The 12108-nt window shown below is 34.7% G+C and overlaps 1 protein-coding gene across 2 annotated transcripts; it reads right to left on the bottom strand.

Moving 5' to 3' along the window:
- Positions 1-4697: 4697 nt before the first annotated feature.
- LOC104105503 (uncharacterized) lies at positions 4698-11318 on the bottom strand. Of its 2 annotated transcripts, none has more exons than XM_009613822.4 (9): positions 11152-11318; positions 9116-9289; positions 8533-8929; positions 7918-8201; positions 7435-7503; positions 7275-7331; positions 6323-6375; positions 6144-6219; positions 4698-6025 (listed from the first exon to the last, which is right to left on the bottom strand). In XM_009613822.4, exons 1-9 carry the CDS (start codon positions 11190-11192, stop codon positions 5083-5085), a joined length of 2094 nt encoding a protein of 697 aa, XP_009612117.1. In that variant the 5' UTR covers positions 11193-11318; the 3' UTR covers positions 4698-5082. The 2 variants fall into 2 exon arrangements, with proteins under 2 accessions (XP_009612117.1, XP_033514390.1); XM_033658499.2 differs by lacking the exon at positions 11152-11318 and adding an exon at positions 10757-10921.
- Between the last annotated feature and the right edge of the window lie 790 nt (positions 11319-12108).

The raw sequence follows: 12108 nt of genomic DNA, 5'->3' as shown, positions 1-12108 counted from the left end.
CGCACGCCTTTAAGAACTAGTATATTTTCAAAAAAGTACTCTTTAGTCTTTTACGGTTCAAAATAATTGTATGTTAGTCAAATCAATTTTGCCCAAATAGTGCTGCGTTAGGAAATTAAGAAAGCATTAATTATTATTTTTTAATTCTACTCTTAATCCAATAAAATAATCTAAAAAATACTGAAATGAGATAAATAGTAACTAGAGGAGATATAAAGGGTGATTTACAGATTTAATCTAATAACCCTTATAATTAAGTCTATTAAATAATTTTCTGAATGGGTGTGCCACATTCATAAACGAGCTTAGAGTGTGTTTTTTTATAATAGAAGTTATTTTCCAACGAGAATAACTTTTATGAGAAAGTCATTTTCAGTGGAGGCGGAGCTAAAATTTAAAATGTATGGGTTCTAAATTATAATTTATAAATACAGGGTCTCGAAAAAAGTCATCGATTTTTCTTCTACTGTAGCTCTATTGTAGCTCTGCCGCGACTACATATGAAAGTTTTCTTCTTAATAAGGGCATAAGGCCACTCCATGTGAATGCAAGTTGGTCTCACTAAGAAATTAAAAATAAGAAAGTAGGACAACAACCACATACCTTGTCTATCGGCTTGTCGGAGACTCCAAATTTGAACTTTTGGAAAGAATCAAAGCACAAATTGATAAAGAGAATGAAGTTCAAAATGTGGGACAACCCTAGAATCAAAAATTAAAAATCAGATTTTGTATAAATTGTCAAATATAAAATATAAGAGGAAAACATGAAAGAAAAAAACCAGGAAAGAAGAATTAAAGAAGGAAAAAGGGTCTAACTGCTAAGGGAAAAAGAGCATACTATACAGTGAGAGTTGAAAGGCGTCTAGATCCGGCAGATTGTGGTAGCAGCGCCAGCAATCAACAGAGGTAGAACCCTAGCTTTTTTATTTGGGATTGAGAAGATGAGAAGACGTGTTTTTGTTTAGAGAAGAATATGTTTATTAGAAAGAAAAAAGGTTTTATGTTTTATTTATTAAAAAGTATAAATATTAGTTTAAAGGAAGGCAAAGTATCCTTTGGACTTTGGAGTTGTTTCGGAATTACGACGTCGTTTAATTTGTGCTTTCTTAAAAAGAAATATTGTAAAAAACAACAAAATAGCTCACTACTTTCAACGTGATTCGAACTCGCGCCTTCTCCAAGCGAACCCAGAACTATTACCATTGAACCCAGAGCCCTTTTGTTACTGGGTTCGGCATGATATATTTATATAGAATCAGTAAATTTTCAATACAAATATAGAGTCTCAAAAAAAGTCATTGGGTTCGCCCGAGCCCACACCCTCTACCGTCCGTCCCTGATTTTCAGGTGTTTCATCAAAAAGGGTAAAGACTCTCCTCACTTATGGGCAAAAAAAGCATTTTTTGTGCAACCATCTTAACTTTTAATTTTATATTACTTACTACAATTAACACTTAGACATTATTACTAATATTTATCACTCAAGAATTTCACCAAAACACTCTTCAACTTGATAATATTAAATTAATCTATAATTTATACTATCTTTTTTGAAAATAGTTTTCACTAACAACAAATACAACCATATTTTGCACAGAAGGAATCATTGAGAAGATATTCAAATGTATAGAAACTATTTGCACCATAAAAATATCTAGTATCCAATTGCACATATTAAAAATGTTAAAAGATAAGCCTATCCCAGATTGACAGGAAATAACATTAGCTGGCTGAGCCTCAGCATCCTCATATATATTTGTAAAGAGATACAAACAATAAAATCCAACATAAAAATAAGAAGCAATCAATAATCGACTTGACTTAAGCCTCACAATCCAAGCTTTGTTTTGTTTTTATTGGGACATGACTCAAAGATTATTTTAGCGCACTGTGGCGTACTAAAAATTTTGCGCTCTATAATTACAATTTATTAATTTGTAAGTGAGTTTACGTATAAATTGTAACATAGTTTTAAAGCTTTACTTTCTCTAACAACTAAACATATATTAACAAGTAGTCAGGGGCGGAGGGAGAGTATAACTTACGGGTTCGGCCGAACCCAGTAGCTTTCGTTCAAACTATGTATTTGTCTTAAGAAATTCATTAAACATGTATAAATTATTAATTTAGAACCCAGTAACTTAAAAGATTTAGAATTTCGAACCCATAAATTTCAAATTCTGGCTCCGCCTCTGCAAGTAGTAAGAGGCAGAGTTAGAGTGTTAGTTACGGATTCGTCGAACCTAGGAACTTTGATTCAAATTTTGGATTTATCTTTAAAAAATCTATTGAATGTGTATAAATTATTGATTAAGAACCCAATAACTTAAAAATATTACAATCTCAAAAGTATAAACTTTAAATCATAGGTTCACATCTGCAAGTAGTTTCAACTTATTAAATAGATAGTACATGTTATTCTTTTAGAACAATGTCATTTACACTGACATATATAAGAAAAATCTTTTTGCGGAAGTCCGATACCACTTGCTAAAGGGTATTTTTGCTACTGAGTGCAAAAGCACTACAAACACTAATTTCAGCTCAATCTTGAATAGAAAATGACTCGGTCACTCAAAGATTTTATTAGCCCATATTTTTATTACTAACCCAAAATGATTTTTCGGCCCAATTTATTTATAACTAGTAGCCATTATCTATTTCCAATACATTTATTTTCCCAAGATAACATTTATTCCTAACATTTTTATCTTTCTTTTATTCTATCCAACGCACAAATTTTTCTTCCCATTACCATTTTCATTCTTATCATCTTTCTTTCTCACCCTCTTTCTCACCTCTTTCTTTCTCTGTGTCTTTTTGGTCTTCCTTTTATTTTTCTTTGGTTATTTTTTTTTTCATTTTCCTTCCCTTCTCTATCTCCCATTTCAGATCTATATTTTTTCTCTTTATTTTTTACTTCACACTGAAAAAACTTGTTTGAGTACCTAGAAAAATCACATAATTTTTAATTCAATTCTTAAAAAGATTTACTCAATTACGATACATGATACAAGAGTGGCAGCAAAAGTCGTGGGGTTTTCTAGTCAAGTTTCTTCTACCTTTTCTTCTTCTTTGGTCATAATAGTATTTTGTGAGTGAAGATCTTTTACAGTGAGTATCGAAGGTGGGTCTGGATTTAATGGGGTAGTTGGGTGTGTGTATATATATAATATATATATATATATTATATATTTTATATACACATTGTATAAATTTTGTATATAAGTGTATCCTGTATTTTTCAGTGTATATTATAAAAATTATATATATAATGTATAAAAAATTATATATATACTATTACATTGTATAAATTTTGTATATAAAGTGTATCCTCTATATTTTAGTGTATCCCTAATGTATCATTAGTGTATATTCATGGCTCTAATTTCTTTGCAGCGTCCTTACAAATGTATATATGGTATATAGTAAGTGTATATGTACAATTATACAATTTATATACATTGTTTATACAATGTAAATGTTGTTGGTGGGTTGTCGGTATTTTGCGAGATGTTTTGGAGGTTGGGGCTTCATGATTCTTTTGGGATGAATTTATGTGCATTTCCTAGGAAGAAGTAAAAGGTGAAGTGTATTTGTGCAGGTGGTTGTTGCTGCTATCTTCTTCTTCTTCTTCCATGGATTCTAAAGGTCTTTGTATAGAGATGTATAATTAGTGTATTCCATGTACAATAAATGTATATTTAGTGTATCTTTATGTATAATCCATGTATCTATATACACTTTGAGTTTTTATACAATGTGCATTGATTATACAATATATATATATATATATATATATATATACTTTATACAATTTCAACTATGAGAAGTTTTTCAGTCTTTGGGTTATTTTTGGTGAGCAAAAAAAATGAGATGAAATTGTATATACACTAATACATTGTATAAATTTTGTATATAAAGTGTATCCGATATTTTTTGGTGTACCCTTATAATATCTTCAATGTATTCTAAGCGTTTTAGAGTATCCAAAGTATATATATATATATATATATATATATATAGTTCTACGATGTATAAAAAGTATATATATTATTCTGCAATGCATAAGAAGCGTATATATTATTTTATGATGTATAAAAAGTGTACACACTTTATACTAGTGTAAAATGTGTATATTGTGTGTACAAGGTATACATCACCTTCTTCTTTTTCTTCTTATATCATGAGTATTTTTGCTTATGCAATATCATATATTTTTTAGATTAGATCAATAAAAAATTTAGGCTCTTAGTAAAAGATAAAAAAAAATATAATGTATGTGTAATAGGAAGAGTTTGAAAGTTGAAGAGGTGAAAGTGCTCAAATTTTATCCAAAAAAAAAAAAAAAGAAATCCGAAACATAAAAGGAGATGAAAGCGTTCGAAACTTAAAAAGTCAATAATTTTCCGTGTGTCATAACAAACAAATAAAAAATCCTAAAACCTAAAAGGAAATTTTTTATAAACGTAAAAGGAATTGAAGATTAGGCGGCGCTGATTATTTAGTTGCAATTGCTAGCCCTTGTAATTGGTTTTGAGCTATGAATTGTATGGTGTATTGTGTGGCTATTGATTGTCCTTAGTTTTTCCTAGATGAGATTGCTCAATCTTGAATATATACCTTCTCAACTCATTTCCGTACATTTTTTACAAGTTTTAGGGCATACACGTATAAAATGCACGAGTCCTCAGCTTTACAAGGGAGATGGCCAACTGGAATCAAATTTAAAGAACCTCAGACTAATCCATAATGACTCCCTACAACAATTATTGCAAAAACTCTGATCCTACAACACAAAAAATAACATGCATAGGACAAACATCTACTTCTCAGGACTACAAATCTTCACCTGAGATAATTCTATTACAACATATAAGAGAATATACATAGGAGAAGACATCCACTTCATTGGACTAAAAACATCCCCTGCCCGTTGGAAAAACACAGAGGGATTAACATAGAGATACTATGTTTCCTAGATTTCACATATCTATCCTAGAATGTTTGCACAGCTATATAAAACAGCCTGAAGCACCCCCAAAAAAACTAGTGTCTCAGGCTTTTGCAGCATTACACCTTAATGGCTGCCCGGTTGTCCCTCATTTCTCCGATGCCTTAATGATTTTTTCCCATCAGTTGGTTGTTTTGTCGAATGTCCTAATGTTAAGCGGGACATAACGTATGCCAGTAGTTCTTCGCGATGAGAAAATGTAAAATCCAAATGTGCGTACTCAAACTCATTATATGATACCTCTACACCTGCATCAGTCATCAGCTCATAATGTTTCCTAACCATGGATGGCCTAATGACCTTGTCCTTCTGCCCAGCAACAAGATCTACAGGAATATCAATAAGAAAATAGTACTCTCCCAAATCCAAAGGCTGAGGGGAACCGTAGACTTCCATGTTTGCAGCTGCACTCCCATAGTCAAACATGATGAACTTACGACCATGTTTGATCTGTGCCATGTGGAGTGCCACACGAAATGAAACAGCTGGCATATCATTCATATTGTAGTGTGGTAACCCTAAAGCTCCAATCCAGTTTGAACTGTCGCCACCAACCCCATAGCTTATCAGGGTTTGAACAAGACCTCCAACTGCAGGTAAGTTATGGAAGTCCCGCGCCAACTTGTTGACCAACATGCGGAAAAACCAAGTGGGTATATAGAAAGCTGGCACAAAGGGCATCAGTAAAGGAGATAATATTAGGAATAAGTACTCCATCACCGTGAATACAGGATTCGAATCGTGATGGAAGCCAGCAGGTGATAACAAAATCAATCTTGAAAGCCTATGAGGTTTTTCCCAAATCCGCTGTGTTATGACATACATCAGAATAGCAGCTCCACCCAAACTATGGGAAATCGCACAGAGTTCATAAGGTTGATCACTGTCACACTCTTTTTCAAGACCTGCTTGGCTAGTTTTCAATTCAGAAACTTTTATTTCATGGATCTTTGCTATCATTGCAGGTATATCCTGTGACCCGTGCTCGTTTATGGAATACTGCCAGTACCTAAATGCACATGCCACATACGGAAATTAAAAGTATCCTCAAAGACAATGGCAAATAATTTCGAAATCAATACCATTTCGACAAAGAGATTGGGAGCTGCATGAAGTTGTACACTTACTGTCTTGAGGATATATTGCTGTCAACATGTTCTCTTGAAACCAGTCCACGAAAATTTCCAAGGAAAACATCGTACCCTGAAAACAATAGAGAAGAGTATATACAGCTGAATATCTCGGTACAGCAATAACCGCAGTATTTTACACCTTAAACGTTGGCTCACAAGATTGAAGGACAAACCTTGATCATAGGCTGCAAATGCAGGAGAACCAACAACTCCATTTGATACCCAACTGTAAAGTCAGGCAAACGTTTAAGATGCAAGATGTACTAAATTATCTACATAGGCTACAATTATAACCGATCAAACAACTCTTTTAGCAACAAAAGGAGGAAAAACAACTAAGAACGGAAAGATTGTTATGCCTCAAAGAAATCTAGAACATATACATTGACAAAGAGATGCACTGGTCAGTTTTCTAGCGAATTGGATGGGATACTTCCGCAAGGTACAAGGTTCATGATCCACAAGATCAAAGTAAAAGATAATTGTTGATATCATGCTCAGACAATTTAATCAACTTTCCCCACAAATAACAGAGCTCAGAATTTTCCACGGGCTACTGCAGAATATACACCATCTTCAAAAGTAAAATTTGCAATACCGCGCTTATGCAGAAGCAAGTTCAAGCAAAAGTATCTTGCTTTCAAGATCAGTCAAACTTTGTCAGTAACAAAATTTAATTAAGAAGTGGAGTACTGAATTTCCAACGTTCATAGTCCTAGTCCACTATTCCAGCAGAACCAATAAGCACATAATGCAACGCAATGTTTGACCTACTCACAGATGCTCTTGCTAGCCAAATTATTAAATATAATATTAGAAGCAACAAAGGGAAAAAAAAAAAGGAAAAGAGAAGACATGGCTCTTCAAACTGTTGCTTATCATATACACGTCCCAGATCCAACAACATATCGCTTCGAAAATTCTTGCAGCGAATTGATTAGTATGCCTTCCAGAACTTCATCTAGTTATACTAGTTACAGACCTGAAGGACCTGAAAGGACAACTTAACAATCTGTCGACGCGATATACATCACTGGTCATTGCAATCCCCAATTTAGACAAGTATAACAATATACACACAAAAGCAAATGTGACACGAAGAGTTCAGGTAGATGTATGGCTCACCCCATGGATGAATCAAAAACCCCATGTTGCAGATAAACAACTTTCCGAGCATCACGTCTGCAACATCAGATTAAAATCAACACGTCAAACATTCATAAACATGCATCCACCTAAAAGCTCTGGATACAAAGAGACAGCGATGGTAAACAGGAATCTAAACCTTGGAATTCTCTCCAAAAGAAGAATATATCCATCGTTAGTTACCACACGAAGAGCTTCATATGGGTACCTACAACAGAAAGGAGTCATGCTGAGAATAAATGTGTAATGCCATATTTTTTGTGAAAATATCAACTGCTTAGTTAGGAATCCAAGAGTTCCTGTTGAAAACCCATGCTTCAACTCTGTAAAGAACAATGCAGTACCCTGAACAACAAAGACAACCCTATTTCCTAAAGCAGAGGAGAAACGAAAGAGGACTGTATAAAAGAATATCTTGTCTTCACTGAACAACAACGACTTACTTAAAAGGGAAAACAAATTAAAAGACGGCAATAGGAAGATCCATTTATCACTGACGACGCCTTCACTAAGCATAAAATTAAAATTTATTTGAGCTTGTTATCTGTTTGGAAACATCTCTATCCAAGGAAACACGCATGTCAGATTTGTGAAGCGGCGGAATCAAACCAAAATGCCATACCCAAGCTCTGTTATGACATCTTGACACGTCCTAGCATCTGTATTAAGGGAATGATAAAAGCTTGTCTGTCGTTCCTTAGGCATAGGATCATTCTCTGAAAGAGTATCCACAGGTACAGATACACCTGAACCATCAGCAGAAACATCCTCACGACCACTCATATAAGAAAAGAACCATTTCACCACTTTCATAAATGTGACTATTGGTGAAAGAAAACAATGTGCTGCCTTGTGAACAAATCCAAAGACAGCCTCGATGATGATCTCAATTGCTAGATGGAGATCCTACATAAAACAAAATCAGACCAGTCATTTTCATAAAAGTTGTAATGGCCTAATGGAAGTGCAAAAGAGCAATAAGATGATTACTTAAATGACCAACAAGCTGTCAAACCGAAAAAGCCCGTATATTGCCCCTTACTCCAGCCCCAAACCGAAAAGATGAGCACAATATGTAATGTGAACGAAAACCCCAACATGTTCATCCAAAAAGCGAAATGGATCTAAATACATACATCATACGTATGATTCATGAGAGCTAAGCCCACTTCAACTAGTTCTGGATTCAGGCTTAGCAGATTGATACTATATGAGGAGAAAAGTAAACATGCCAAACCTCAACTATGCCTCGCCTTCTGTCAGTGGTACGTTGGACAAAGTGGTCCCTCAGTGACTGTAATCTCTTGGTAGCTTGTACATTGGAAGGCTGAAGGCTCACAGACGTACTAGAGGCTCCACTGCTTCTACTTGGACCACACAGATACAAAGGTATGCCCAACATAAATTTAACAGGAAAAAAGAACCATGAGAAGATGTATCCGAGCAAATGTACCCAGTGGCTGCTCTGCCTGGTAAAACTGCTCACTCTAGATGCTCGAGAACTTCGTAACAGAGGAGATGTAGGACAAATGTTTTCATCGCCATCTTCTTCCGGTGATGAGCACTCGACACTTGAGGAGGCATTGGAATCAATAGAAAGCTCATGGATGAATTGGTTAAAGGATGAGACGCCACTGTGATCACCAAGGAATATGTTAACACAATTCACAGTTATTAAACATACGAAAAGGGTAGTAAGATTTTATTACATTTTTGACATACTGGAAAATAGAGGAGATGAAAATAACACATCTGTCAATGCATAGCCTGAGAAAAAGCAAGTTTTCTGAATTTAAAAACATGGGAAAGAGGAAACATACTTTTCCATCCATCGTGGAAGCCTAGGTCCACGAAATGTTGGGCGAAGCTCCCAACCATGAATACCTTCAAGAATAGAAGAGTTCCCTGGCAATATTGTCAATAATAGTGCTGCCATCCCATTAATCAACCTCACAACATTGTTCAGTGACTCATAAGTGAATGTCTTAACTGACCTGAGAGAATGAAGAAAGATATATAAAAATCAAATAATTCATCCATCCCAGCAAATTTCTGAAGGAGGTTAAGAGACAAAACTACACACATAAAACAGCATGACGGTAACCGCAAGGATCTCGAGTTAAACATTCTAAACAGTTAAACGTCCTTTAGATAAGATAGGCAGTTACTATGTCTTAGTGGCGTAACTAAATGGCTATCCTCAGAAGAAATACTTTCATTTACAACACAAAAATTTTGGCACTATCTCTCATTTATCCTGCTAAAAAGGAATGTTAACATAGGTGATGATAGCCAAGCCTATCCACTTCGAATGCATGTCCATATTGGCCAAGATTGCGTCTTACGTACTTTCACCATTAGTTCGGTTACTTGAATTGTGTCAAGAACTAAATAAAACCAGCTAAAGGCTTGTTTCGTGCAGACATCGGTCACTTTTAGTTGGAGCTAGTTATTTGCTGAGCAGTAACAGCCAATAGAGAGATTACAGAGATTAACATACAAAGACATTACTCGTATACAACTTCTTTCCCACCAGGTGAGTGAGCAAGAGTATATCCGAAGCTCATGGTTTCATATCTTAAATAATAAATACACATCCTACAATGTCAATAGCAAAGCTTCAGCTGCCAACTTATAACAGGATATAATGTTGTGACAACCTTGAATACGCCGAAAATGTCTTCTTTTGATATAGTTAATAATGATATCTTCCCTAGTTCCGCCTTTTCTCTATGGTAAGTGTATCCTTCTTATTGTAAGTGATTAACCTAGTTCATTCATTTATGCTACCAGGTAAAGCAATAAAAACAATACACATCCTCCAGGTTTACTAAAAAGACCATCATGGTCCAGTGATATAAACTATAAAGGGCTCTTTTTTCAACATATAGGGACCAATGTCAATTTTCTCTTACATCTGCCTGGTACTCTCTATAACTCCTAGTCTTCAACACTCTGTAACTGCAAACTCCTCTCTCATTGGTCAGACGGTCAAACTCAGAAACTTCACACAATTCAATCTTATCCTGAAACCACTCCTTTGTTAATTGAGTTTTATGAACTTTACCGTAATTATGCGTTTACCTCATGTTGCATGATTCAATTAGCAACAAATGAATTGACGCTTGTATAGTCGTATACCGTTAGCAGTGATAAACAAGACATCACTTTGGCATTCTTCTATAATAACATATCACCAAATTGGTGTCATCATAATTCTATTCCTTGTGCAAGTAACAGGTCTAATTTTTCTCTCTCCCCTCCCCCCCCCCAACCTTTTTTTTCTTTGGGGGGGGGGGGGGGGCATATACACTCTCTAGAAGACCATCACTTGATCAATAGTTGTTCTGTCAGTTCTGATAGTTTGCTGCGTACCAATGCTTATCAATATCAACTTTTTTACATGATGTTAAAAGACATCAAAACAGAGGGAAAAAAAAGAGAGGAATTCTCCCACACACATTGATCCAGATGCCTGAATGGAGATGCATTTGTCATTATGCATACACACAATTGATCCAGCAATTGACCTAGCTAATACTGCCAAAAAACCTCAGAAAGAAAGTAGTTAAAATTGCTACATTGTTCTTCCCTAAATTTTCCAAAATTCGGCAACTAACTCCTCACCCCCTAACCCCCAACCTAAAAAACAATTAACTCCAAAATGACCATTTTACTTGTCACCTGAACTAGCACCTTCAAAATTCACAAAAATAAAGGAGCTAAATTACAGGTGCAGAAAGATTGAGAAAGAAAATAGACATCCATGTTTTATGCACATTAATTCGAATATTTATAATCTGTATTAGGCATGGCATATACTTATTATATATACAAATATAAAGAAGGAACATACTCTTTGGTAACAGCAAGGACGTGGTCAACGAGCCGTTGCATTTAGTTGCGATAACTAATTTGGTAATGGCAACAATATGAGAGCAGAATCTACCCAAACAAATTTACTATTTCTCTCAAATGCAAATATGCAAATGGAGAGAGAGAGAGAGAGAGAGGAGAAAAGGGTCGGAGTCAGATGAAGTCCGTTTATTTTCTCTTAAATGCAACGTGGCAGTTCCTTGTCGGATACAGTAAATGACTATCGCTTTCAAAGTCCTATGCCTACTGACTACGCGTGTACCTTTTTATTTATTTATTCCTAAAAAAAGATACGCAAATGTGTGTAAATATGTTTTAAATTGCGAAAGCACTCCCTAGATTAACCTGGAATGACCAAAAGGTCACCTCCTTTCCTTTAATTACAGAGGGGAAGTGCACAAATAATCCGTTTTAGGCCCCTATTTAAAGAATAGTCAATATTTACGAAAAATTTAAAGTTTAACCGCCTCTAAATCAATTGTAAACTATCAATAAGTTCTAAACTTTAAACCCGATAACTTAAGTTGATATAAAGGTTTTAAGGAGAAAAAAAAGTGTAGTGATCTAACGTTTGCCAAAATTGGATAAACCTTAATAGTGTAACTTCATATTGCCAAAAAAGTGTAGTGATCTAACGTTTGACAAACTTCAAACCTCTTTGTCAAAATTGGGTTAATTTTACTAAATATGTTCTAAATAGAGGTGTTCAAAACAACTACATGGTGTTATTTCTCCTAAATTACGCTATCACGATCCGGAAAATAATCGGCTCATTTGAGCATCTAAGCTCCTCTAGATTATAAGTCGAATCATAGTGTATAATTTTGAAAAAATATGACACTATATAATCACTCTCAAGATAATAGCCGAAAAAATATACATTATACATACGCTCTCTCTCTTCTGTATATTATTAATAAAAAATAAATTCTATACA

This window comes from Nicotiana tomentosiformis, chromosome 12, assembly GCF_000390325.3.
Source record: "Nicotiana tomentosiformis chromosome 12, ASM39032v3, whole genome shotgun sequence".
Lineage (NCBI taxonomy): Eukaryota > Viridiplantae > Streptophyta > Magnoliopsida > Solanales > Solanaceae > Nicotiana > Nicotiana tomentosiformis.
This window is presented reverse-complemented; position numbering and strand designations above follow the sequence as displayed.